Source organism: Scomber japonicus, chromosome 5 (genome assembly GCF_027409825.1).
Source record: "Scomber japonicus isolate fScoJap1 chromosome 5, fScoJap1.pri, whole genome shotgun sequence".
In the NCBI taxonomy this organism is placed as follows: domain Eukaryota; kingdom Metazoa; phylum Chordata; class Actinopteri; order Scombriformes; family Scombridae; genus Scomber; species Scomber japonicus.
The window spans coordinates 11,196,682-11,221,099 of NC_070582.1; the positions used below are offsets into that span (position 1 = coordinate 11,196,682).

At 40.5% G+C, this 24,418-nt stretch overlaps 3 protein-coding genes across 3 annotated transcripts; 2 read left to right on the plus strand and 1 right to left on the minus strand.

Annotated features, from left to right (window-relative positions):
- The first annotated feature begins 3,366 nt into the window (after positions 1-3,366).
- Positions 3,367-5,639, plus strand: LOC128359263 (ferritin, heavy subunit-like). The gene is made up of 4 exons (XM_053319724.1): positions 3,367-3,474; positions 3,562-3,708; positions 4,865-4,990; positions 5,298-5,639. Exons 1-4 carry the CDS (start codon positions 3,373-3,375, stop codon positions 5,454-5,456), a joined length of 534 nt encoding a protein of 177 aa, XP_053175699.1. The 5' UTR covers positions 3,367-3,372; the 3' UTR covers positions 5,457-5,639.
- An 853-nt stretch (positions 5,640-6,492) lies between these two features.
- best1 (bestrophin 1) lies at positions 6,493-11,418 on the minus strand. Its single transcript, XM_053319841.1, has 9 exons — positions 11,267-11,418; positions 10,361-10,455; positions 9,972-10,205; positions 9,357-9,511; positions 9,156-9,233; positions 8,666-8,818; positions 8,506-8,586; positions 8,261-8,412; positions 6,493-7,591 (listed from the first exon to the last, which is right to left on the minus strand). Exons 1-9 carry the CDS (start codon positions 11,416-11,418, stop codon positions 6,493-6,495), a joined length of 2,199 nt encoding a protein of 732 aa, XP_053175816.1.
- Positions 11,419-15,311: 3,893 nt separating this feature from the next.
- Positions 15,312-23,221, plus strand: rab3il1 (RAB3A interacting protein (rabin3)-like 1). The gene is made up of 10 exons (XM_053319726.1): positions 15,312-15,416; positions 16,436-16,619; positions 16,979-17,074; positions 18,895-18,972; positions 19,146-19,370; positions 20,928-21,056; positions 21,133-21,245; positions 22,056-22,155; positions 22,258-22,324; positions 22,421-23,221. The coding sequence occupies exons 2-10, from the start codon at positions 16,470-16,472 to the stop codon at positions 22,504-22,506; spliced, it is 1,044 nt and encodes a 347-aa protein (XP_053175701.1). The 5' UTR covers positions 15,312-15,416; positions 16,436-16,469; the 3' UTR covers positions 22,507-23,221.
- The last annotated feature ends 1,197 nt before the right edge of the window (positions 23,222-24,418 follow it).

The following is a 24,418-nucleotide window of genomic DNA, read 5'->3' on the forward strand; positions in this document are numbered from 1 at the left end:
CAATAAAGTTAAGTGTTTTTTAAGATTCAAGAGACTTTATTAATATTTGCACAGGATGCACAGATATTGGAAATTTTTGATCAATCGGGTTAAAAAGAAGAAGAAGAAAAAAAAGGAAACAAATTTACATTAAATTCAGATTTAAAATAAAAACAGTGGTGAGGTCTGAGAGGGTTCGGGTTCGCACTTCATCACAGACTTCTAGTGAAGCTCTGGAGCAGCAGGGTGAAGCAGGTGTCACCCATTAAGAAAAAACTCAGATTGCATGACTTTTAATTAATATAGAAGTGTGGTGTTTAAGTGCCAGATGTTGGTAAATCACCGTCCAGGGAGGGTGTGTGTGTATGATGTCAGAGCACATACACACAAACTGTAAAAAAAAAAATGGGGAGGGGGATGTTGAGGATATTTTACACCTGCCTGAATGAATTTGCTGCTGATATGAATCTGTTGCTGAATCTGACTCTCAGGTTAGTCTGAGTCCCTCCATTCGATCAGAGTGTCCTGGGTGGTGGGGGTGGGGTGCAGGGTCTCTGAGGATGTGCCATACTTTGCTGCTGCAGGGTTTCTACAGAGGGGAGATGGGAGCCGATAACCTGCACTCTTAACAGCCTTTGATCCTTCTGGTTAGGATCTTCTCAGCGAGTCCTTGTTTGGGTGAGGGGTCGACAACCTCCACGTTTTTTCTTTTCTTCTTTTCTTTTCATTTCTTCTTTTCTTTTCTTTTCATTTCTTCTTTTCTTCTTTTCTTTTCTTTTCTTTCCAATATAAAAGTTTAGGAATGTTTTTACTAGTCTGTAAAATATCATGGATGTAAGTGAAGTTGATGCTTTATCCTGTGGATGTGGGTGTGTCATAACTCAGTGGAGTTGTGAATGTTTGAAAGTTTGGTTGTTTTTTTTTTAGCAGATCATCTGTAAAAACTTTAATTTGTATAATGTGTGTAATGATTGTGTAAATGATAGTAGAAGTCCCATGTTTGGGATTTATTACAATACATTAAAATTGGTTTACCCAAAAATGATGTGTGTAGGTTGCAGCTTTTGATCAGATTTTACAACACCTGAGGGGCATTTTGAGCTGTCATAGAAACTCAGTATGTTGACTCAAGTAGTGTTCAGTAAAATGCTCAACTACACTACATGTCAGAGGAAAAATACTGCACTTTTTACTCCTACATTTATTTGGTTGCAGATATGACATGATGGGTAATATAACAAGCTTTTAAATATATCACATTTATAACCCATATTCTGACTCACATTCACATCCATATATTCTGGTCCAGGCTGTGATGCTGCTGAACCTTAATGCAGATTGTTGTATTTTTAATAATTCAAGATAGGCCTACAATTTTATTTTTTTTGGAGCTATTTATTTAGTTTCCATTATTTTACAGAACCTTCAAAGAAACATCAATATTAATGAACATCACCAGTCAGATAATTAATTACTGAAGCCCATTTCCGTCACTATTTTGAGGAAGTTTCTCAAAATAGTATCTCAAAAACGTAGTATCTCAAAGAAATGACTTAGTATCTCAAAATAACGATTTATTCAATATTCTCATTATTTTTATTTTTTTCATCACATTGGCAGAAATAGGCTTCGATAATTTAAATCTTATTAAGGATTTTAAAGTGTACTATATCTTTAGCTTTGTTTGTGATACACTACTTATAAGGCTAAATCCAATACCTTTTTCCAGTCTTTATCTTTAATTTTTGATTCTTAACAAAAGCATCTCCTCGGGTCTCTTCGCCCCTTTAAGCCCGTCCGGCGGTGCGTCGGTCCGGGGAGCAAGTCTCCGTCTGGCTGTGCGTCGGTCCAGTAACGTGAGCACGTCTCCGGCGGGCTGTGCGTCGGTCCAGTAACGTGACCACGTCTCCGGCTGGCTGTGCGTCGGTCCGGTAACGTGAGTTCGTCTCCAGCTGCAGCTTATCGGATTGATACCGACAGACTCTGCTGCAAAACACCACACCGACAAAACAGGTACGTCTACACATCACAACCTGACCTCCACTCAGCCTTTTATCCATCTTAGAAAGTGTTATCTGTGGTGTTGTATGTGCTGTTTCTGTCGCCGAGGTAACCGAGCTAATGAAATAAAGTCTTGTTACCGGCTACAACAACACACCTAACATCATCACCACGGTCATTTTCTCATTACAAACCCTCCTAGCAGCTGATGTTACTTTGAATGAGCGAGTAAACAATGTTCGCCTGTGTATTAAAAGACATTTGACAACTATCTGGTGTTGCTTTAAGATGATACTGTGAATCAGCTTTATCTTTTCAGCCTTTTAAATGATTTGTTAGTAACTGTTAACCAGTAATCAGTTGAATCACCTCAGTTTTATGGCATTGTTATGGCCCAGTCCCTTATTGAAAATGTTAAGGCTTTTCGGTCGCTTATTGTGATGAAGGTCAGTCTGACTCAATCAATATGACCATGGCCTTTTTAAGGACGTTTTCATAATGTTTCAAGTATGTCTTTGAAAACAACAATCAGGCACCCAAATTAATATTTTGAAACATATATTTGTGCCATTCTCATCCCTCCTGTTCATACTGAACATTAGCAGATCCCTTTATTATGCATTTACAATATAAGAGATGGAGGCCAAAATCGGTAGGCCTTCTTCTTCTGTGCGAAAATGTAGGCTATTTAAAATGTTATGTGAAGCTAATATGAAGCTTCAGCTGTCCAAATGAGTCAAATCAAGTAGATATATCAATGTTAGTCATTTTAGTGCCCTCTTTTTGGAACTATACTTTCACCGCAGCTCAACAGGGAAACACAAAGAGGGAATTTGATACTATAATGAATACATGTGGCAGATATCCACTTCATATTACTAACCTCTTTCACTGTCCATATAAGCACCTGATTATTGTGATCACTGTGAGGACTGTGTAAGGACCGATATCTCAGATCAAATGCACGTAAAACTATCTGCAAGGGTGGATACTACGAGGTGTAAGTGAGAGGAGAAAATTAGTGTTTTTGTTGACTGGGTGACCCGATTCTGTCAGTGAGGGTGACAGTAGTTTGTTACTTCACCTGTCAGCTTATTTGCATTTAGTAGGTGTTTTTGAGACGTACATTAGCCGAATGTAGCAGGAGATTCAAAGACACACAGGTTGACGTTTGCAGGGATAATGAAGGAGAGAAAGTATCATCAGCTGATGTCAGCATGATGCAACACAAACTGCATCTGCTGATTTTAAAGCACCAGGTTGCAAAGCAAAGTGTAGGTCTTTGATTAGCATTTTCATATCCAAAAATGTGCTACCTCACATTTGACCAACAGAAGACTCTCATGGATATTTGCTCACATTCATGTCTTCATTACTATGATTAATACAGAAATGAGTTCGCAAATTCGGCAAAACTTCCACCAGGACTGTGAGGCTGCCCTCAACAGACAGATAAACCTGGAGCTGTATGCTTCTTACGCTTATCTCTCTATGGTAAGAAACTATTTGAAACAAGCAGAGCATCTTTTCTGCTCAGTGCTGTGGTGTTTTCAGCAGGTTTTCTATCTTTTTTTTCTTCAGGCATACTATTTTGATAGGGATGATAAATCTCTACCAAATTTAGCAAAGTTCTTCGGTGACCAGTCCAAAGAGGAGCGAGTGCACGCAGAGAAGCTGATGAGTTTGCAGAATGAGAGGGGAGGCAGGATTTTCCTTCAGGACATCAAGGTATCAGAATCAGAATCAGAATCAGAATAGCTTTATTTGTCACTATAACAAGTACAAGTACAAGTACAGCGAAATTACAGCAATCACCCGTCCGTACATATACAACATACAATACATAACAAGACAGAACCGGATGACTGAGCGAGGACGGAGGGGAAAAGAGAGGAAGGAGAAACGAGGAGAGAGGGGGATAAAAAAAGCAGCACCCAGACTGTGCTCTCTTGAGTACAGTGTGGGAACGGGAAAAAAACCCCAGCAACATGAGCACATATAGGCACATTTTACAACATTAAAAAACACCAAAAAAAACAACTTTTGCACCGGGGGAGGGGGAAGGGGAGAGGGAGATGTTCCAGTTCAGACAGGCAGCCAGCCGCGGCCGCAGCCATCTTCGGCGCCGCCATCGGACCCCGCCTGTCGAACCGGGGGGTAAAGTAATTAACAGTGTTACAGCATCTTATTGTGAATTAAGTGCAAAAGCAGCACAAGTAGCAATTCATGATGTAATTGTTAATTCATGTATTGGTTATTTTTATGATGATTTTGGGGGGAACAGGGTGGAGGTTTCACGTACTTCCAAGGTGCATGGAGGAGGGAAAAAGTCTGAAGAAAGACAAAGCTCCAGCAACACTTGTAGTACAGGAGAACTTTATTCACAGACCAACGCGTTTCAGCTTGTGGCCTTCATCAAGGTCACCTCCACCCTGTTTCTTTTTTTAAAACATTTTATTTAGGGCTTTCTTTTGCCTTTATTTAGTCAGTAGCTGGCAGAAAGGCTGACAGGAAACAGGGAGAGGGGAATGACCTGCAATATAGGTGCCTGGCCAGATTTGAACCGGGACACTGCAATTATGTGGCATACACGCTAACCACTCAACCACCAGGGCGCTCTCTTCTCCACTCCGTTTCTACAGCTTTCTGCAGCAATGACCCTGATCATTTTGGGGGGCAATAAAAGGTCAAAGTAAAAAAATATGTGACAAATTATAAAGCCCAAATCAATGTCTTTAGATTGATTTTTTTCTCTGACTAAAACTCCCTAATGTGAAGTTTTTACTTAAAACAAATGTGATGTTTTCTAACATCAGTGTTAAATATGGGCCAAAGACCATATCCACTTTTCTAAATGAATTTCTCTTCTATATTTCTACCTCAGAAACCTGACAGGGATGAGTGGGGCAGCGGCCTGGAGGCTCTGGAGTGTGCTTTGCAGCTGGAGAAAAGTGTAAACCAATCCCTGCTGGATCTGCAGAAAATGGCGACTGAACACAATGATCCTCATGTAAGCAGCACTGAGAGAGCGTGCAGTGCCAGTCACTTGAGAGATATTGATGCATTTTATTTATAGGCACCTTTCAAAGCACTCAAGGACACCTTACAAGACACACATAAAACAAACAGCAGTGCATCAAACGTCTTAAAATCAGCAAACATTGAAGTAGAAATTAGTACAATAGATAAATATGAGATTACATAGTCAGTGTGAGGCAGTGTATGCCGCTTGGAATAAAGTGTGTTTTCAGGCAGGAGTTAAAGGTGGAGACAGTAAGATTCAACATTGTGACCTTGTTTTATTTTTTTCCCCACAGATGTGCGACTTCATCGAGACACATTTTCTGGATGAGCAGGTGAAATCCATCAAACAGCTCGCTGACTGGATCTCAAACCTGCGGCATATGGGAGCGCCACAGACAGGCATGGCCGAGTATCTCTTTGATAAACACACCATGGCTGAAGAGGGCAGTTAAACGATGCTGTGACACTGATGATCATCCTAGTCACCTCTGCATGCCAGTCACCCCCCCACCCGTCCCTCACATATACTATATGTATATTCAGATACCGCTGCATTATTTCTGTTAGTTATCTGTCAATCAACTTAGTTTGCTAAAGTCACACATAGCTCTCTAAACTGGAGACCTGCCACCTCACTTCCCATTACATTCCAGGTTAAAACCATCTGAGAGATGTTTTGCACAAATAAAGACTGAGGAAATCTTTAATTATTTATCTTTTGAATATTTTCTAATTTATGTATGTATGCCTAAAACAAGTGCAATTTGATGTCCAAGTTGAAGTCCAAGTTTGTGGAAATTAAAAAAAGAAAACATTTGTTTCTCCTTGAGCACTAAGTGTATGCAGGCTGGACTGTGTCACTGAAATATTTATAGGCTTTTATAATAAATACATGTGTGTACATAATAATAAATCTAAACTGTCAGTGAACATGAATGGCTCCCTTTTAAATGCATCAGTTTTATGACTTTCATTACTTGCGCTTTGTGGGTTACTTACATATGGTGACTTAAGTTGATGTTTTTAAATATATTCTATGAATTAAAGCGTAATCGTTCAGTTTCTGTATATAATAATAATAATAAAACATAGACAGGTTTTCAGGTTTTAATTTTTTTATTGAAAAAACAAAAATCTTGGTTAAAATGACAAAAGAAGCATAACATGATACTTAATATTAAAGAGTACACTGATGGAAACAATGCTAAGAGGACTAGAGAGTTTAAAATATGCACATTTAGTCTCTTTGTCTCTGAGTTTCAGAGGAAGCTGGAAAGTTTTCTTTTTACACAGTTAAGGTGCTTTTCGCTTCACAAATAGGTTAATTGTTCTGTAAGACCAGGAAGTGGAGATTAACTCAGCGTTAGCAGCAAATACTTTTTGATTTGTGTGCAGGGCTCCGGTTGACTATAATTCATTTCAGATTTAACATAGTTCAGTACCTATTTGTGTGAAATATTTTGAATGCCACATGTGACGCAAGAACAGTCACACCTTCTTTTCTGAGTCCTGCTCCCTTCCCCCAGCCGCCTTGTTCACCCCTCCGTCCACTAACACGCCCAGCAGGTCCCCTTCAGCCAATGAGATTCCTGAATCATTGGGCGAGTTTGGCTGATTGGCTTCTTGCTGCGATGACGCCGAAGTGGAAACTGTGTTCATGTTATTGCTCTGGCTGCCATTGGTGCCCCCGTTGCTCGCTCTCATGTTGGTGCTGAAGTTCCCGTGGTTGCTAAAATTACTGAGACTTATACCGTTGCAGAGACTTCCTGTTGTGCCAGTGCTGTTGGTGCTTGTTGCATTAATGCTGCTAGAGCTGCTGCTGGGATTACTGGGATTTGCTGCTGCAGCTGCTGGGCGAGAGGGAGGAGTGAATGAGAACACCTTTTCCCCTCCAGTTCCTTGTGCCCGAGCACTCAGGGGTCCGGGCTGGCTCTCGGCCGATGGCAAGGTGTCCAGAGTGAGGCGGGGAGGTGGAGGGCGACGAGACAGTAAGCCATGTCCAGGTCTGAGTTTAGATATTGGACACAGTTCAGTTGGAAGATCAGGGAAGGAGAAGGTCGGAGCACAAGGCACCTCACCATCCTCACTCAGCCAGGGGAAAGCAGAGGAGGGCGGTGGGGGGATGTGGTTGGGGGTGTCAGGAGGCAGCAACTGTGAACCCACCGATGGATGAGCCAGAGAGCTGCAGCTGCGATCAAACTCATTCTGAGTTCTCCGGGTGGCTCGAGGACGGGGCACCGCAGGGGGCACGCAGTGGATGGGTGTTTGTGGGCAGCTGTAGAAACCCGACCTCTCGTACAGGGGCATGGTAGAGAAGGCATAGTCTGGATCTCGCTCATGGTTCAAGGGCTGGCGGGTTTGACTCAAAGGTGATGGAGATTCTTGGTGCAGGTACAGGGGGAAGCGACTTAGCGGAGCTCCAGGTCGGCGACGTAGCAGAGAGACCCGGGAGGAGCGAGGAAAGTTAGGGGACTGGACACCGAGGAGGCGGCCCAGCCCTCCAAGCAGTGGTGTGGAGTAGTTTGCTTCCTCGTGTTCTTTGATCTGCTCCAGATTGGACTGGAACTCCATGTCCTCCTTAGGAACACTGATGAAGATTAAAAAGATAGTTATGTGATGCTTCGCCAAAACATTTTAAGGGGGACTTATTATGCTTTTCCTAATTTACAGTCATGTTACAATGTTGGAGGTTCCTGAAATGTGGCAAAAGTGTCAAGTAATGAGGTTAATGTATGTAGAAGTTATCCCTGTGAGTAAAAAGCACTGATGTCCAGCAACTTTTAGTACTCTCAGCCTGACCCAATGTTCAGTTCTTTATATGGTTGTGTTTATATAGTTTATATGTTGTGTCAACCAGTCTTTAGCTGCTAGAGAAGCGCTGCTCATTCAGTGACGTACAAATTTCATTTCAATGCAATAAAGGTCTAATGTTATTTAATCACTTAAAAGCTTAAAGATTTTAACTGGTAAAGCAGGAAATGTTGGGTTTGCGTCAGCGGTAACTTAACATGATTCTGCAGGTTTCCTGAAAGCTAGCCGATCAGAGACAGGAGTTAAGCCTGTTAAGATACTGAGGCTGAACAGAGGAGCTCCATAAAGGGCTGGTATATGATAAATAAAGGGTTTTATGAACTGTGAATCATGCAAAGCTACTCTAGGGGAGTGAGAATTAAAATATAGATCTGGTAATTAACAAATTAACATAATTTGTCCCCTGTTAAGAATTGTCTGCCAGAAAATAAAGACATAACTGAACCTGATATCCAGAGCTGAGCCCATGAAGGAGGGTTTACAGTGTTCAGCACTGGCAGCAGTGTAGGGAGGTCGAGGTTCGGACTCGTTCCAGTACATATCCTTCTCAACCAACGGCAGGCTGTCGTACATCTCATCCACAGACAACAAGGAGACCTGGGACACAATGGAAACCACAGCAAGGTAAAAAAGACAGCTACTGTTTATGCATGATGAAAAAATTAGAAATAGTTTAGTTCGGTTCCAAACCTGTAAATTGCGATCAACAAGCCAGTTGGTCTCAAAGTCATCATCATCTTCACCAAAAGGGTTTATGAGTTGCTCAGCCACCTGAAAACAAGAAGGACTAATGTTTCAAACCCTGAGCAGCATAAATATCACATGACCTGTACAATCTGATGTGTCTCACCTTCAGCCAACCGACATAGAAGAAAAACTGCAACAGGGTGAAAACTGGCAGGTAGAAGTCCAGATCATGACCAGGGTAGCCTTGAGCTGGATCCAAAAACTGTCGTCCAATCAGACAAGCCAGGAAAAAGCTGTAGACAGCCACTGTCACCACCTAATGAAAATACATGAGTCAAGTCTGGAAATGTCTCACCGCTAGTTTGTCTGGTAATGTTTGTTTAATTGGTTTAATTTGCTGATTACATGCTATATTGGATGGTTTGATTGCTAATTTTGATTCAAATTACGTAGCAATTTCAGGTATTCAATGATTATTGGGCAATGATATTTTATAGCCTACTTGTAGCCTAATATTAGCACAGCGTCAGTGTCATTTGCAGTATTTTTCAACACCTAATCATTGCATGTTTTATCACTAAATTGAATTTACAAAATCTTTGTTCTACTGGTAAACCATCAGTGTCAGTCACACCGCACTATATCAACAACACCTGAGTATAGACAAGAGGGAGGCTGATCCAGTCATAACCGTACAGCTTCATACATTTTGCCCGTAAACTATTCAACTCCTGAACAGAGAAGAAAAGCAGGACAAAGAAAACTGATTTAAAAATGTTACCAAGCTACAATCTGCTCAAAGTAAAGATGTTCAGGCTCTTTCGGCCCACTGACAAAAGCACATGAAGACCTACAGTGAGAATAGCTGTGAGTGCCACGTCGTTGTTGATGCGACCTTCAGTCCGGGCTCTTAGAGCCAGGCTGACGAACCACATGCAGGGAACCCAGAACTTGTTATGAGGAGAGGGCAAGTTCTCCAGGTGCCTCAGCTCCTCTGACGTCATCAAACCTGAAAGTGACAGAGTGTGAAGGTAAAAGCCCTTTTTAAGAAGGAATTTAGGTTGCTTGTTTTTTATGTGTTCAGTCCTGGTCAGCGGCCAAACCACAGCTCATAATCTGAGACATTACATCACCAAGTAGTAGCATGTACAAGCACATGTTCAACCACACCAGATGGAAAGACTGAGCCTGAACCTGATGGTCCAGAATCATCACCTCCATTTTTGAAGTGATCCCTCAAATGTGGTAATCAATTGCTTGTGTCAAAGATATGTAATGGAGGTATAATATTTTACAGTTTAACAAACTTTATTGTACAAAATGTAATTTGATTGTATAAAATGACATCAGTGTATGGAAGCAGTAAACTTCACTGGGAATTTATAATTATAAATAACTAAAAACTAATAGACCAAAAAAACTGACTGATATATTGGTTGAGCTCTAGCAGTTTTAGTGCCACATCGTACCTGCCTGCACCAGATGCTCCATGGTAGGGAACCTCTTGTAGACAGCTGTGCTGACGGAGCGGTAGATGAGCACGCCAGAGAGGTTGGCATATCTCATCAGAGTTCTTCGAGTCAGTCTGGCAGCCTCATCAGCTCCACGAACATGACCACCTACTAAAGCTGCCAGGCGGTCTGGCCAGGGGACATTCTCAAACTGACCCCACCAACGGGACACCACCAAGGTTACATAGAAACCTGACAAAAAAAAGAAAAGAAAGGAACAGTTATGGAATTAGATGCTGACCTCCTGTGATGGTTTACATGAATTTTGATTCATACACAACTATTGTCCACATTTAGATTAAAATGTGAATAATGGTCCAGCTAAAGGAGTTAAACACTCAACTCACCAAGAACAAAGGACACTGGGATGAGCTCAGCGTAGCGGTCACAGTATATTGCCAGCTTCTCAAACAGCCTCTTCTGGTCCTCATTGAACACAAACCTGGTGGAAAACAACAACTGCTTAGTCCCTGAGATGAGCTCTGTGACTAAACCTTGTATCACACTTTCTTAACATAGCTTGTGCTTTAGAAGATACACTAAACCTTGTGTTTCCAGCATTTTTCACATGAAGGACCCCTAAATAGATACAGACCCCCCATTTGAGTCAAATTTTACTCTTATGAATAGACTATTGTTCCTAAACTGTGGATCCTCTGAAGGTCTCTCAAAGACCCCCAGTGGTCCTCATATGGCCAATTTATCTTCATCTGGTATTTATATAAGTACCTATAAACAATAATGGAGTACCTCTAAACAATACTGCAGTACCTATAAACAATACTTGAATACCTCTAAACAATACTGCAGTACCTATAAACAATACTTGAATACCTATAAACAATACTGGAGTACCTATAAACAATCGGAAGTACCTCTAAATAATACTAAAGTACCTCTAAACAATACTGAAGTACACATAATCAATACTGGAGTATCTCTAAACAATACTGCAGTACCTATAAACAATACTTGAATACCTATAAACAATACTGGAGTACCTATAAACAATACTGCAGTACCTATAAACAATACTGCAGTACCTATAAACAATACTTGAATACCTATAAACAATACTGGAGTACCTATAAACAATACTGCAGTACCTATAAACAATACTTGAATACCTATAAACAATACTGCAGTACCTATAAACAATACTTGAATACCTATAAACAATACTGGAGTACCTATAAACAATACTGAAGTACCTATAAACAATACTGGAGTACCTATAAATAATACTGCAGTACCTATAAACAATACTGAAGAAGTAGTAGAGAAGAGTGAAGATGATGAGCTCTCTGTAGAGTAGTTTATAGATGCTGCCCTTCCAGCGCAGGAGCAGGTGAAAAAAGGTCCCCAGACCTGCATCTGCAACCCTGCGAGAGTAGGTGACTGTCATTGCTGCTGCTGCTTGTTGGCCAACTTTCTCGCTGACTGTGGCCTGACATGAAGAAAACCAGCGTGATGTTGTTTTTGGTGCTTCGTCTGAACTCAAAGTCAGCAGTCGACCTGGATCTCATAAGGCCAGCTTCCGCTCATCTAGAAATACAGAACAAAACAAAACAGGAGGGTCAGCTATTCCAGATATGTGCTCTACTTTATAATCCATGCATTTGGAGTCAGTCACTCCTATTGTGTTACAAAGCAAAGTACAAAGCAGAGCTCATAATCCCATATACTAACTACATGACTTGAATAATCATTTAAAAATAAAAATCTTCATCATTTTTAGAGCTAAAATACACCACTGAGAGGAGATGCTAGTGGAGCTACACTTCACAATTACAATACATGAGGGTCACAAAAGGTCAATTTTACAGACTCAAACACAACACTGTGAAGTTGCAGTTACTTACCCCTGGATGTGGAAACGTCTGGCCATCGTACTCACTGGTGGCTGCTGAGGAGTGTGTCGCCAGGAGGAGAATGTTGGAGAAAGTAAAGCAGGAAAGAAAAAGAGAGAAAGGCACCTCCGGTCACTTGATGTCTTAATCGGTTTCAGCAACAAAGCTGCATTGTGAAGTCCGGGTCCTGTTAATCCCAACAAATCACACACACTGCCACAACTAGGTTGGTTTAAGGCATGAGTACTGCACAGATGGCTTTAAGATTGTTGAAATATGACTTTATGAAACCATTTTCAGCAACTTCCCCTCTATGTTTAACACGCATAGATGCACTATCACCTCTCTCTGCCTCTTTCTGTATTACAAACACACACTTTTTAACATCATTTCTGGATTTCAGTAAACGTCTGGTAGGAAAACTTTTCTTGTAAAGCATCATTTAGTATTTAATCATGGAAAACTGTGGATCAGGTGAGACTGTCTGTCACCCCCTCTGCTGGAAGAAATGTTGAGTTGAGTTGTTCCTAGCTAGAAGGTGTTAGTGATTAACCCTTCCTGTCTAACTGGGAGACCAGCAGCAGGGCGAAGTGCACGCAGGGTTGAACTTCCTAAACTCTCCAGCAGCTTTTCAAAACTCAATTTCAGCAGTTTTTACAGATTTTGATGCACTGGCAACAACTGAAGAATCAGTTCTGACTACTTTGGTGAGTGTACTCTTTGTATATTTTGTTATTAAGTCATCTCGGAAGTCTGATACTTGTATGATACTGTTTCCTAACTAATGTGTACACTTGATATCTCAAAGAAAGAAATTCCTTTAGCGTGACAGCCTGCAAAGAAAAGAGCCTGATCTCCTCTCTAGCTTTGCAAAGTTCAGAGAGGGAAACATGAAAGTTAAAGTTTAAACAGTGTACAGGTCATGGCTTGTTCCCAGACTACTGGAGGACTATATCTGTGAGGTGTGGTGATAGATAGGGACACTTTTATAGACTAGTTTAGTATCCTTTGTTTAATTTTATGATGCATGGTGCAACAATATCTCTTCTGTGTTTACATCCACAGGAGTCAGGCTCGTCATATACTGCTAAAATAATTTATCAAGCTGAATTAAACTTCAGTGGAGACATCCTGCAGCTTTGAATGAGTCTCTGCACTCATTAGAGACATGGATGCCTTTGAGGGAATTCACAGCGTCCAGATTTCTTCTTCTCCACCATCTGCAACTTCATCCAGCCCAGGATATGAAGTCCTCAGGGCAGGAAGATCTGGAATAGCCGTATATTCCTCCACTGTCTTCTATGGGACACCTGGAGTCCTGGGACAGCCTTCAGCCAGACACAACAAGTCCAGCAGAGCAACTGAGGAGGGAGACTGTGCTGTAGGAAGGTAAACATCCTGGCAAGAAAAATCATATATTCTTACCTGTATGGAACAAACATGATGCTTTTATTGTTCAAAAATGACCATGAAGCAGTTTGGTGGTTAAAATTATTACAAAGTAAGTAAAAATTCTAGTTTTTCATCTCATGACATGCAAAACAGGTCATTAGCTGAGCTCATACCAAGGCTTTCGCAATTAAATGGTCAAACCCTGAATAATAAGTCACCAGGATGAAGTGATGTGCTGAGTATCACCAAAATGTAGTTAAAAGTAGTAGTTTGGTCCCTCTGACTGACAGATTTCATTAGATTATTAATACTGTTGCTGCTGCAGCTGGTGGAGGTGGAGCTAATTTCAACTAATTTATATAAACTTAGGTAGTTTAGACTGGTGGTTCCCTACCTAGAGGTCGGGCCCCTCCATAGGGTCACCAGATAAATCTGAGGGGTGGGGTGAGATGATGAATTAGAGAGTAAAGAAGAAAAAACAAAGTTCTGACACACAAATCTGCTATTTTCTCTAATCTTTGATTTTGGTGAAATATTGGATCATTTGAACATTTATTGAAATGAAATCATGTTTAGAGGGAAAAATCCCTGTTTGGCGGAGCTGTTAACAACTCATAGACATCTGAAATGTGACCTCAACTACACACTGCTTTTTGTAAGACGTCAAGACAATTGTTTTAAAAAACATCCAAAACAAATACCATTTCCCATTAGTTTGTCCAAGTCAGAAAGTTTAATTAGATTTATATTAATTTATGGTGGTTAACGCAGCGATGGGTATCCCTTTCATTAATATATAAATCAGATGATCAAACTATAGTGAGACAAAGAGAGAAACGTCCTCTTTGTCTTTATTGCTTTCATTTAGTCAGGTCCAGCTGTCTCTTGGCAGGAGATATCAGATCTGCCCTGTAGCATACTTTACATTTTGTGTGTGTGCCTTTTCTCCTTAGATTTTACGCAAGGTGAACTGTGACAATTAAATAAAAAATAAAAAAGCAGCTCCTGGACAGGGGCCCTAAAAAATGTTTGAACATTTTGAACAATTTTGTAAATAAACATTAATAGAATATTTCATTTACAATTAAACCAACACTTGATTTGCATGCAGAATGTTACATGCATGTCTACACAGTGTTATATTTTCACAGCTCAAAGTCAGTAAATTGTGTTAGAGTTAGTTTTGGACTACGGGAGAGCTGCAAGCCTGCACAGGTAGAGGGGTCTTCCCTGTGTTCCCCCATTTCTCTAAGAAATTTACCTCCCATCAAAATTAGGGCCTGTGTTCCCCTAGCCTTATGTTCCCTCAAGGATTTTTCCACCAAATTAGGCCCCACAATTCCTCAGGCCTACATTCCCACAGCACAGGTATGACCATTCCCTAATGCACATAATGTGTTGTTGTCCCAGTTTAACCTGTTTTTTCATCTATGAAAATGCTTGAAAGGCAGATGAAATTCTTTATTTTATTATTAAACCGTGGGAACACAGGGCCGAGGGAACATAGGGCTGAGGGAACATAGACACATTCCCCAGGTAGAGGTGTGGTTACAGAAATTGGGCATGGTGGTGGTGGTGGTGGGGCCCAATGTGATATCTTTTATGGGCCCCAAAATCTCTGGCAGCGCCCCTGCAGACACATCAGTATTTGGCTGAGTGTGTTTCCCTCTGCAGTCCGGATGTTTGGGTCGGGGCGTCGGGGCGTTGGGGAGTTGTGTGTTTTTTGGGAGTGGATGCGTTTCTGTCATGTGACTTGCTGACTGACAGCCAGCCGTAAACAGAGCTGAGAGAAAGAGAGAGAGAGAGAGAGAGAGAGAGAGAGAGAGAGAGAGAGAGAGAGAGAGAGAGAGAGAGACTTTTTTCCCCCTCTCCCTCCTACTCTCTTAAAACATTATATGGCGGGTGATGAAGAAGTAAAGCAGTGAAGTATTGTATATCTTTACACAGCTGTCTCACTTTTTACTCATCATCGTTTTCGAAGTTGCTGACGTCGTACATGTGACGTCAGCGTCCGCATTCCTGCGCCGTGTGATTTAAACGCGCAGAGATTAGTTTCACTGAGACCTGCAAACATCAACACCACTGCTTTTTATCGGGGTTTTACTATTGATTTAACGCCAGAAAACAGCCTGGAGGACACTGGAGGGGAGAAGCTGACAAGGTACACGTTTATGAAGGTTTATCTGACGGAGTAACAGGGCGGATACTGAGGAGGGTAGGAGGGTTGGAGGGTTGGAGGACGGGGGGAAAAGTTGTAGTTACCTAACGAGGACTAGGTTAGGTTGGATTAGCTGCTAAAAGTCATGATTACTGTGTTTTGCTATTTTACTTTACCTAACTTTATGACTTTGTTGTTGTGGGGAAAAGAAACTGTGTCGATCCTGCAGAGCTTTGATGAAATGTTGAGGATTGCTAATGCAGTAGCAGAGTCAGCAGCTGTTTATTATCACCAGTAAACACAGCAGCTGTAATGGATTAGATAGCACAGATGTTTCTCTATGAATATATGATTTAAACTATGATAGGTTAGTTTACATTATAAACAGTCCGTGGTTTACATGTTATAATAACTTGAATAATTATAACTTTGTGTAGCATCTTTCATACAATAAATGCAGCTCAAAGTGCTTTACAACAAAAAGAAATCATACTCAAGGAAATGAAAGGAGCATAGTTTTAGTTTAGTAGTTTGGTAGCTTTATTGTCATTATATTGAGGGTCAGACAACAATGTAACACAATTTAGATGGCACTCCTTGAGCCATAAAACACTGACACTCTATAAGAGCAATAAAGTGCAATATAAAAAGGTTTAAACAGTGTTGTTAAAAAATGAACAGAAAAGAAAGAAACATTAATGGAATATAAATTATAAAAATAGTACATAGTAAAAGTAACTAAAAAATAGTATAAAAGCAATATGTAGGTGTTTGATCACCTGTTTCCACCTTCTGATTGTCACAGGTGAAAGCATCAATACTCAGAGACACAATATAATACACATTTCTAAAGGTTACCTTCACATTTTGTATAATAAGATGATTTTTTTCTTGGTAGATAACTGTGCAAAAATGATATTCTGTCTCTAGTGTCTTCACAGTACACACACTTTAAGTACTGATTGTGAAATATTTCACTAACTAAACTAACTGGTTATATTTTTCTTTGTGATCCTGTTAAGGTTGGTAGATCTGGATCCAGAGCCAGAGCCCAGAATGGAGGGAGGGGGCCAGGCAGGACCCACCTCAGGAAGAGACCGCGGCGGCCTCTCGCGGATCCGCAGTTCCTCACTAGAAATCAGAGAAAAAGAAATCAGAGAAAAGGGCTCGGAGATCCTCCGGGAACAGCTGGATGCTGCAAAGAAGGTGTTGTAACCTACTTTATGCTAAAACACACATGCACACGCACATTTTCAGATCATAGTCATTTTAGGGGACAGATGGACTTACATTAATTTCCTGGAGACTTACTCTATCCCTAATGATAAGCACTACTTGCCTAACTGTAGCCACAACCACTGACCCAAAAATCAGCTGTTTCCCAATTGGGTACACATTTTTTGTCCTCAGTTAAGTGGTCCTAAGGCTGAAATTTGTCCCCCAAAAGTAGCCTGTGACAGACCACACACGAACGGCACTGTATAACCTGGAGAAAAAAAAGGTTGACATAGCAAAAATCTCTTCTTGTGAAACGTGGTCATTTCCCTTTCTCCCGCACATTTCAGGAACTGAAACTTAAAGACAAGGAGTGTGAGCGTCTGTCGCAGGTCAGGAATCAACTGGAACAAGAGCTAGAGGAGCTGACCGCCAGTCTGTTTGAGGTAAGCAGGAGTCATTGCCGTCGGCTGAGTGCGCTGCAAGTTTAACACATGCATTCGGCCCTGATGATGATGATGATGATGATGATGAGGAGAGTGATGTGAAGCTGTGATGAGTCTTCAAAGTCAGTTTGTTTCACCTTTTTCAACAAAGATGGACAACAGAAGTTTTCGGACGAGGGTTCAGTGGACAAAACTTCATCTGGAATGTTTAAATTTTGCACTAATCAGTATTTTATTACATTACACAAAGGATCAAATTACTGAGTATAATGGGAATGACCCCCCCCCCCCCTTAGTGTTTCAGCCTCTTGGGGCTCATTGTTTTGGTTTTATGGTCCAAGGACTGCAGCCAACAAATTCATTTTACAAATCAACTATTAAAAAAACATTTTAAATTGATTTTACTATCCAAAGGAGGAAATTCATTTGGTGAGAGTTGCATACAGATTTGAATAGTAAGAAAATGTAACCGCACAAAAAATACATAGAGGTAAAACTGTATTAATGACAAGCACACATGCACAGGCCCACACAAAAGATGTGACCCTAAAAACTACATGAAAAAAGATCAAATTGAGATGTAAGGCTGCAACTAAGAATGATTGTTACAATGTAGAACACTCTTTCCAAAAGCCCAAGAGGACATCTTCAATGTCTTGCTTTGTCCTGAGCAGAAGTCCACAGCCCAAAGATATTCATTTTACCAGAATAGAGGACTAAAGAAACCAGAAAAATATTCACATAGAAGAAGCTGTAATCAGAGTTTATTTTCCTAGAAATTTACTCCCAATAATGAATCGATTAATTGGTTATTTTAACTCTTATCCATCCCACAAACTGTGTTGTCATCAACCTCGTCTTCACTACCTGCTCCGCACCAAACAGCAGAGTTAAAAAATGAGCTGGTGACTCAGAAATAGTTGTCAGAAATAATTGGAGATTAAAGTGTAGGACATTGATTGATTTGACGTCTTTAACAGTGTGGAGATGACTCATATTGACTGTTAACACTGTTGCTTTGTGTGTTCACCTGTAACATGTTTCCATGGTGATTATTTGTCAGTGTTGTGTTTGTGGCCAAAAACTTGATTAATACTTTGCTTTGACTTTTCACCTGATTTATCGTTCAGCATGAGTGAAAATGCAAGAATGACTTCTTTTTTTCTTTCTCTACAAAATATCTTTTATTGAGAATTAATTGACACAAATATTTAGTAGCATCATGACAGAGCAGGCAAGATAAATGCAAAGTGAACTAAACTAACAAGAAACATAAACATCTTAAATCCAATGAGAAAAAAAGAAAAAAAAAGTTATAATGTCTCCCTCCTCACATCTAACCTCTAGTTCAGGTGTGTTATTTGTTGTTACACCCAATGGGATCATTACACAACATCATCAACATATGTTTTACAGTTGTTGTTTCTTTCTTGAATAGAGATGGATAACTTTTAAGATTAAACATAATTTTTTCAGAGGCCTATGTGAGGATATTTCTCAGAACCACATGAAAAGGAGGGAGGATTGTTATTCTTCCAGGATACATTTATTGCCCACAAATGGAACATTTTAATGAGTCGTACATTAAGCTGCTTGTGCTGTGGCAATATTAATTTATCGAGCACGGTACATCGACTGTTTGTAATGGAGCACCAGAAGGAGGTCTCTACTAATTTCACACAGTCCCAGAACATATAAATGAGAATCTCTCTATCTGTTTTATATCTATGACTCAATATAAAAGTGCTCTTCTTCATCTTGTAGGATTTACTTCTTGTCAACAAGTGTTTTAACCTTGTTTTCATGTTTTTAATATGCAGGAAGCTCATAAGATGGTTCGTGAAGCTAACGTCAAACAAGCAGCAGCAGAGAAACAGCTGAAGGAGGCTCAGGGGAAGGTGTGTTAACTTGTGTTTTATTCATTACCGTCCCTTTCTGGCACCTAAAGCATTTTTGAATTAAACTTTAATGTGTCTTAAAACAGTCTGCTATTTAGAGTTTTATTTAGATGCATAAATAGCCTTTTTGTCTAAGTTATTGGTCTGCGTTGTTTTCTGCGTCTGGCTCTCAGATCGATGTCCTGCAAGCAGAGGTGACGGCTCTTAAGACTCTGGTGTTGACGTCCACGCCTTCTTCACCGAACCGCCAGCTGCATCCACAGCTGCAGTCTCCGGGCACCAGGGGAGCGTACAAACATATGGGTCACGTCCGCAACAAGAGCGCGAGCGGTGGCTTTCCATCCTCACCTGAACCCTCCTCAGTTTCCATACAGCCTGCGGCCAAAGAGGACCGAGAGGTAACCTGAAGGAAGTTTATACATGCGCTTCTTTTCTCAAAGTAGTTTTCTACAACCTCCAAAGTCGTGCATTTCTGCTTCTTCTACTCCTCCTTCTCGTGTCCAGTCCATCTCTCATCTTGAGATAATTGATTTCCTCTTTGCTTGTTGTTTGTTCTTTCTCTCGTTACTAACATCTTCCTCACTTGTTCCTCCTCTCTTTCTCTTCTGGTGTCTGTTCCTCTCTCTCTTAGCCTGCTGTTCCTGCTCTCCTCTCTCTGATTCTCTGCCTGGTTCCTGGCCAGTCTGTCAGTATGACCTATGACCCTTATTGGCAGGAGCAGAGGGAGGGGCAAGGGACTGACAGCAGACAGGTAACTGCATACCGTTGGACCTGGTTTGACGTGATAAGTCTTGCAGGTTTCAGCCACTGGAAAATGGATCTGTTTGCTGTGGTTGTGAACATTTATAGGACAATGAGGGTGTTTTTCCTGCCCCCGGAGCACAAAGTGACAATGATACACAGTATGGTAGTTTGAGAGCGACACTCTAGAGTTGGCTCGACAGACTAGTAACTCTCCTCCTGTTCAGATTCCGTTTTAATGTTTAAACTGTTTTATTGGTTTTAGAGGCTTTTTATAACGAAGTTGTTTTTAGTGAACCACAATGTTTATGGCTCCTGACTGGTTTGGTTAAGAGCTGGTCTTTCTAATGTTTAACTACAACCCATTTTTACTGGAGAACAGTCACCACACATTCATATGACCTTTGAATCACTGTTTGCATCAACATCTGGATAAAAAGTTTGAGCCTGTTATTTAAAACTCTGCAGCTGGGAGTCTTTATTTTTGAATATTCAGCTTATAGAAAATCAAGTTGCCAAATGCAGTGAGAAAACTCAATGCTAATCCTTTTTATCTTTTTTCTAACTTTACTGTCTACCCATCTCTCTGCAGTGTATAACAATCTTTCTAAAACTCTACTTCATGTTTTTAGCATGTATGAATGACAATAAATAAAACTGAACTGAAGCTCCCATAAGCCTCAGCAGCACTTTGCATGCTAACAAGCTGAACTATGTTAACATTATTGTGACTGTGGATTAGCTCAAAGCAGCACTGTGCTGCACACAGCCTCTCAGAGCTGCTTACATGGCTTTAGACTCTTCGTTTTGTTGTTTTTACATTTAAAGAGCAGTCAGGTTTTTTTTACATTTTGGACAATAAAGTTTTTGACCTCAATTAGCATTCTGTCTGAAGATAATTTATGAATTAATATCAAAAGTTTAATATTTGTTGAGGTGCTGGCTTTGCTTATTTAAATCTTTTCAGACTTCATGTTTAAAACCCTGCGTTCTTGAGCCAAAAAGCAAACAACAAATCTCATTTTGGAATAAATCTCATTAGTTAGATTTCTGATACTGAGCCAGACCATTTGTGTCTATTTAAAATATTTGACTTTATGTTGTCAATTCAAAGCCTCCATAATTTAAGAGTAAAGACAGGTGGGGCATCAAAGCTGTAGCTGCATGTAGACACGGTTCATTGACAGTGATTGAAAGTTCATTTCTCTCTGCAGATGGACTCAGTTCTTTACGCAGAGTTTCTGATGTGGAAGGAACATCCGAGTCTGGACCACTCCTCTGCCTTCCTGAGTCGGATCCACAGAGAAGATATCGGACCCTGCCTCTCCTTCACAAGATCTGAGGTCAGAATCTCACCACACTGCAGAAATGTTACATCGTTTACATGTGTTGTATTTTACTGTCACTGTTTTCCCACAGCTGTCCCAGCTGGTGCAGAGTGCTGTGGAAAACAACTCTCTGACTATCGAGCCTGTGGCCATGTCAGCATTACCGATGGTTAAAGCCTCAGCCATCGAGTGCGGAGGCCCTAAGTGAGTTATCTACATAATAACTATCACGCTGTCCTCTCTTTGACCCCTCACTGCTAAACAATAGCCAGTCAACACTGAAAATTCACTCTCATTTGGTTTTGGGTTTTCTCTCCTGATGATTTTCTTTTCTTACTTGGTGTCTGAGAGGGATTTAATCACTGGGCACATTTCTAATCTTTGTCTGATGAAAATCTTTGTTTTTCCAGTGGCTTTAGGGCAGCAATAGAAACGTAAGTCTCCTCAGGAAACAATCACCTGTTAAAGTTTTTCACTAACACAAATCACTGCATCATAAAATCAATCCCGCTTTATTCAGACGTGAAAAAGTGAAGTTGAGGAAACTGTGAACGAATCTGTAAATTAACCAGATGGAGTTCTGCATGTGTCCGTGTGTTCAGTCACGTAACCTACGACCTTTTCCTCTTCAAGTCACTAACTTCTCTAACTTCACTTCTCTTTTGTTTCTCTTCTCAAACTTGTCTCTGTGTGGAATGTGTTTTGTCTTATTTAGCCAAGTTGGAATATTTTCTTCTTGTTATGAGCTCAAGGGACGAAACCAGGGTACAAAATTAGCACCAGCCAAAGTCAAATACTGTTAAATTATAATATAACAATAAGTGTTAGATTTGCTTTACTCTCCAGCCCCAGTCTATTGAGATGCTGGTCAATTTGAACATGGTGGACAAGAAAAGGTTAATTTTGCACCCTGGACTTCACTCATGTTCAGTGTTTGCTGAAATAAAATGACTACAGTGTGTATCTGTGTCTTGTAGCTGCATTTTGTGACAGCTGATCTTTCTCCGCTTGTAGAAAATGTGCATTAAGCGGCATGTCGCGGCTCTGCAGGCATCGCATTAAACTTGGAGACAAGGGGAGCTACTACTACATCTCTCCTTCCAGCCGAGCACGGGTAGCTATCTTTATCTCTGTGACCTTTTTATAACGACACACTGCGGTTGCTACTTGTGAAATGTTGTTTAATGTGACCTCGTCTTTTATTTCACCTTTCCAGATCACAGCTGCTTGCAATTTTTTTACGTATATCCGCTACATCCAGCAGGGCCTGGTGAGACATGATGGTAAGTTTAACACTGATATCTAGTTGGGCCTGGTTTTCTTTATAACCGAGGGTTTTAGCCAATGAAATGTTGTATCTTCTGTTGTCTCTTGTCCAGCGGAGCAGATGTTCTGGGAGGTGATGCGTCTCCGCAGAGAAATGACCGTGGCCAAGTTAGGTTTCTACTTCACTGACCAGGGCTAGAGGACCCGACAGGACACTGAAACACGCAACAGGACAGACAGCATGTTCCCAGGACCTCACTTACTCAGACGTCCGAGTAACAAACAGGTCTTGGATCAGTTTTTGTAGCAGAGGGTGTACAGCGTGAGTGCTGCAGCAGAGGTCAATCAACAAGGGAAGCAGAAAATAATTAACTGCCACTTTTGAATTTGCAATTTAATTAGATTCAAACCAATACTGCAGGAAAGAAGGAACAGACGGGCTGTTCTTCCCAAAATTGTAAAACATAAGTTTCTGTTATACTGCGGAAGAGTAACCACTGTCCTCCAGATATTCTCTTTGCAACTGTGGAGAAATGTTTCAGTTTTTAATCTTGCGGGCGCTGAACCTCCCCGGTGGAGTACACACACACACACACACACACGACTTCTTATGCTAAAACAACAGATCGTATATATCATGTTTCAGGCAGTTGAAAAGATGAACACAGGATGAACACAACCTGCAGAGTTTAGTTGGTCTCTTACCTCAAGTGTTACATACTTATATAAGTAAGTATATATGTAATAGTTTATATTGTGAGATAATAATCTGTATAGATCTCACTGAACAGTGATCTATTTCTTATGCATATCTTACAACCACAGCAAAGACAGTTTGTCTCCGCATGGCCTTAATTTTTGTCGATGCACTCTTGCACTACCTGTTCTTAGATGCCTTGTATTAAAAAAAGAGAGAAAAAAACAACAGACAAAACACCTGCAGCCGCTGCTGCATGTTAGCCAGGCCTGTACTTCATAATCAGATATATTGTCAATGAATTAGTAACAGCTTTATTATGTAGCTGGTAAATGAACAAGCTTTAAAACGTGATATGATCGCAAAATGCACAACTGTAGTTTTGCACATCTGCAATCAACAATATGTACATACAGTATAAGCCATAAATGACTTTGCATGAATGCAGTTCATAGCCATATTATGCAATTTATATTGGCTGTCGTACCTCATAGTATAGATTATTATTATTAATGGCCAATTTTTACAGAAGAAGTCTTTTTGAAGGTAAAAATGAAGAATATTGTGAGTCAGAAAGTGCAATAACTGCTTCTTAGCCTTATTAGGCTTTGAGTCTCCTAACCTCAGTGTACTGATAATAATGTCTTCCAGTGTAAACACTCCATTAAAGATGAGACATCGTAGCCTGACTACATCACCTTTGTACTGTGTGTCATTTATAAGCCTTGTTTGGATAAAATCTGATAGCATATGAATGGCGGGTCATTGTTAAGTTTAGCCTGAAGTTTGGGAACAATGACTCATCACTAATTAATTTCAGCTCAGTATAAAACAAGTTCACACGCAATTTCTCTCGGGGAACTTCACAGATTAAGGTCATCGCCAGGAACCGCCTGGTTACCCCTACACAAAACGCTCTGCTACACACCCACAGTTGCCTAACAGGTTTGTAAGCAGGAATCAGGCACAAGGAGGAAATACTGGGACCATATCCCGCTCAGAGGAGCTTTGTGGTGTGAAAATCTGTTTTGGGAACAGACATTCCAGTAAGATTTTGGTTTCCTGATTGAAAAGACTTAAAGCTTGTTTTTCTGTTCTCATCGCCTCACCATACAGATTACAGCAGACCCGGAGGAAATAGTTTGGGTTGTAGTTCATGAATAAGTACAATGGTCAGTGATATAATGTGTAGTCAGATATATATAGAGTTAGTAAGTGTCTAGTTTTGTACATCATGATGAGTGTCATATGAATCTATTATAAATTAACAAGGCAAAATATTATTACACTACAATACATATAGACAGTTTAAAACACATTTCAAATAACAAAGAAGAATCTTGGGACAATAAGTAACCAGACTGATTAAGATGGTTGATTAACTTTTCCCCTGGCAACACCCAGCGTGGACTAA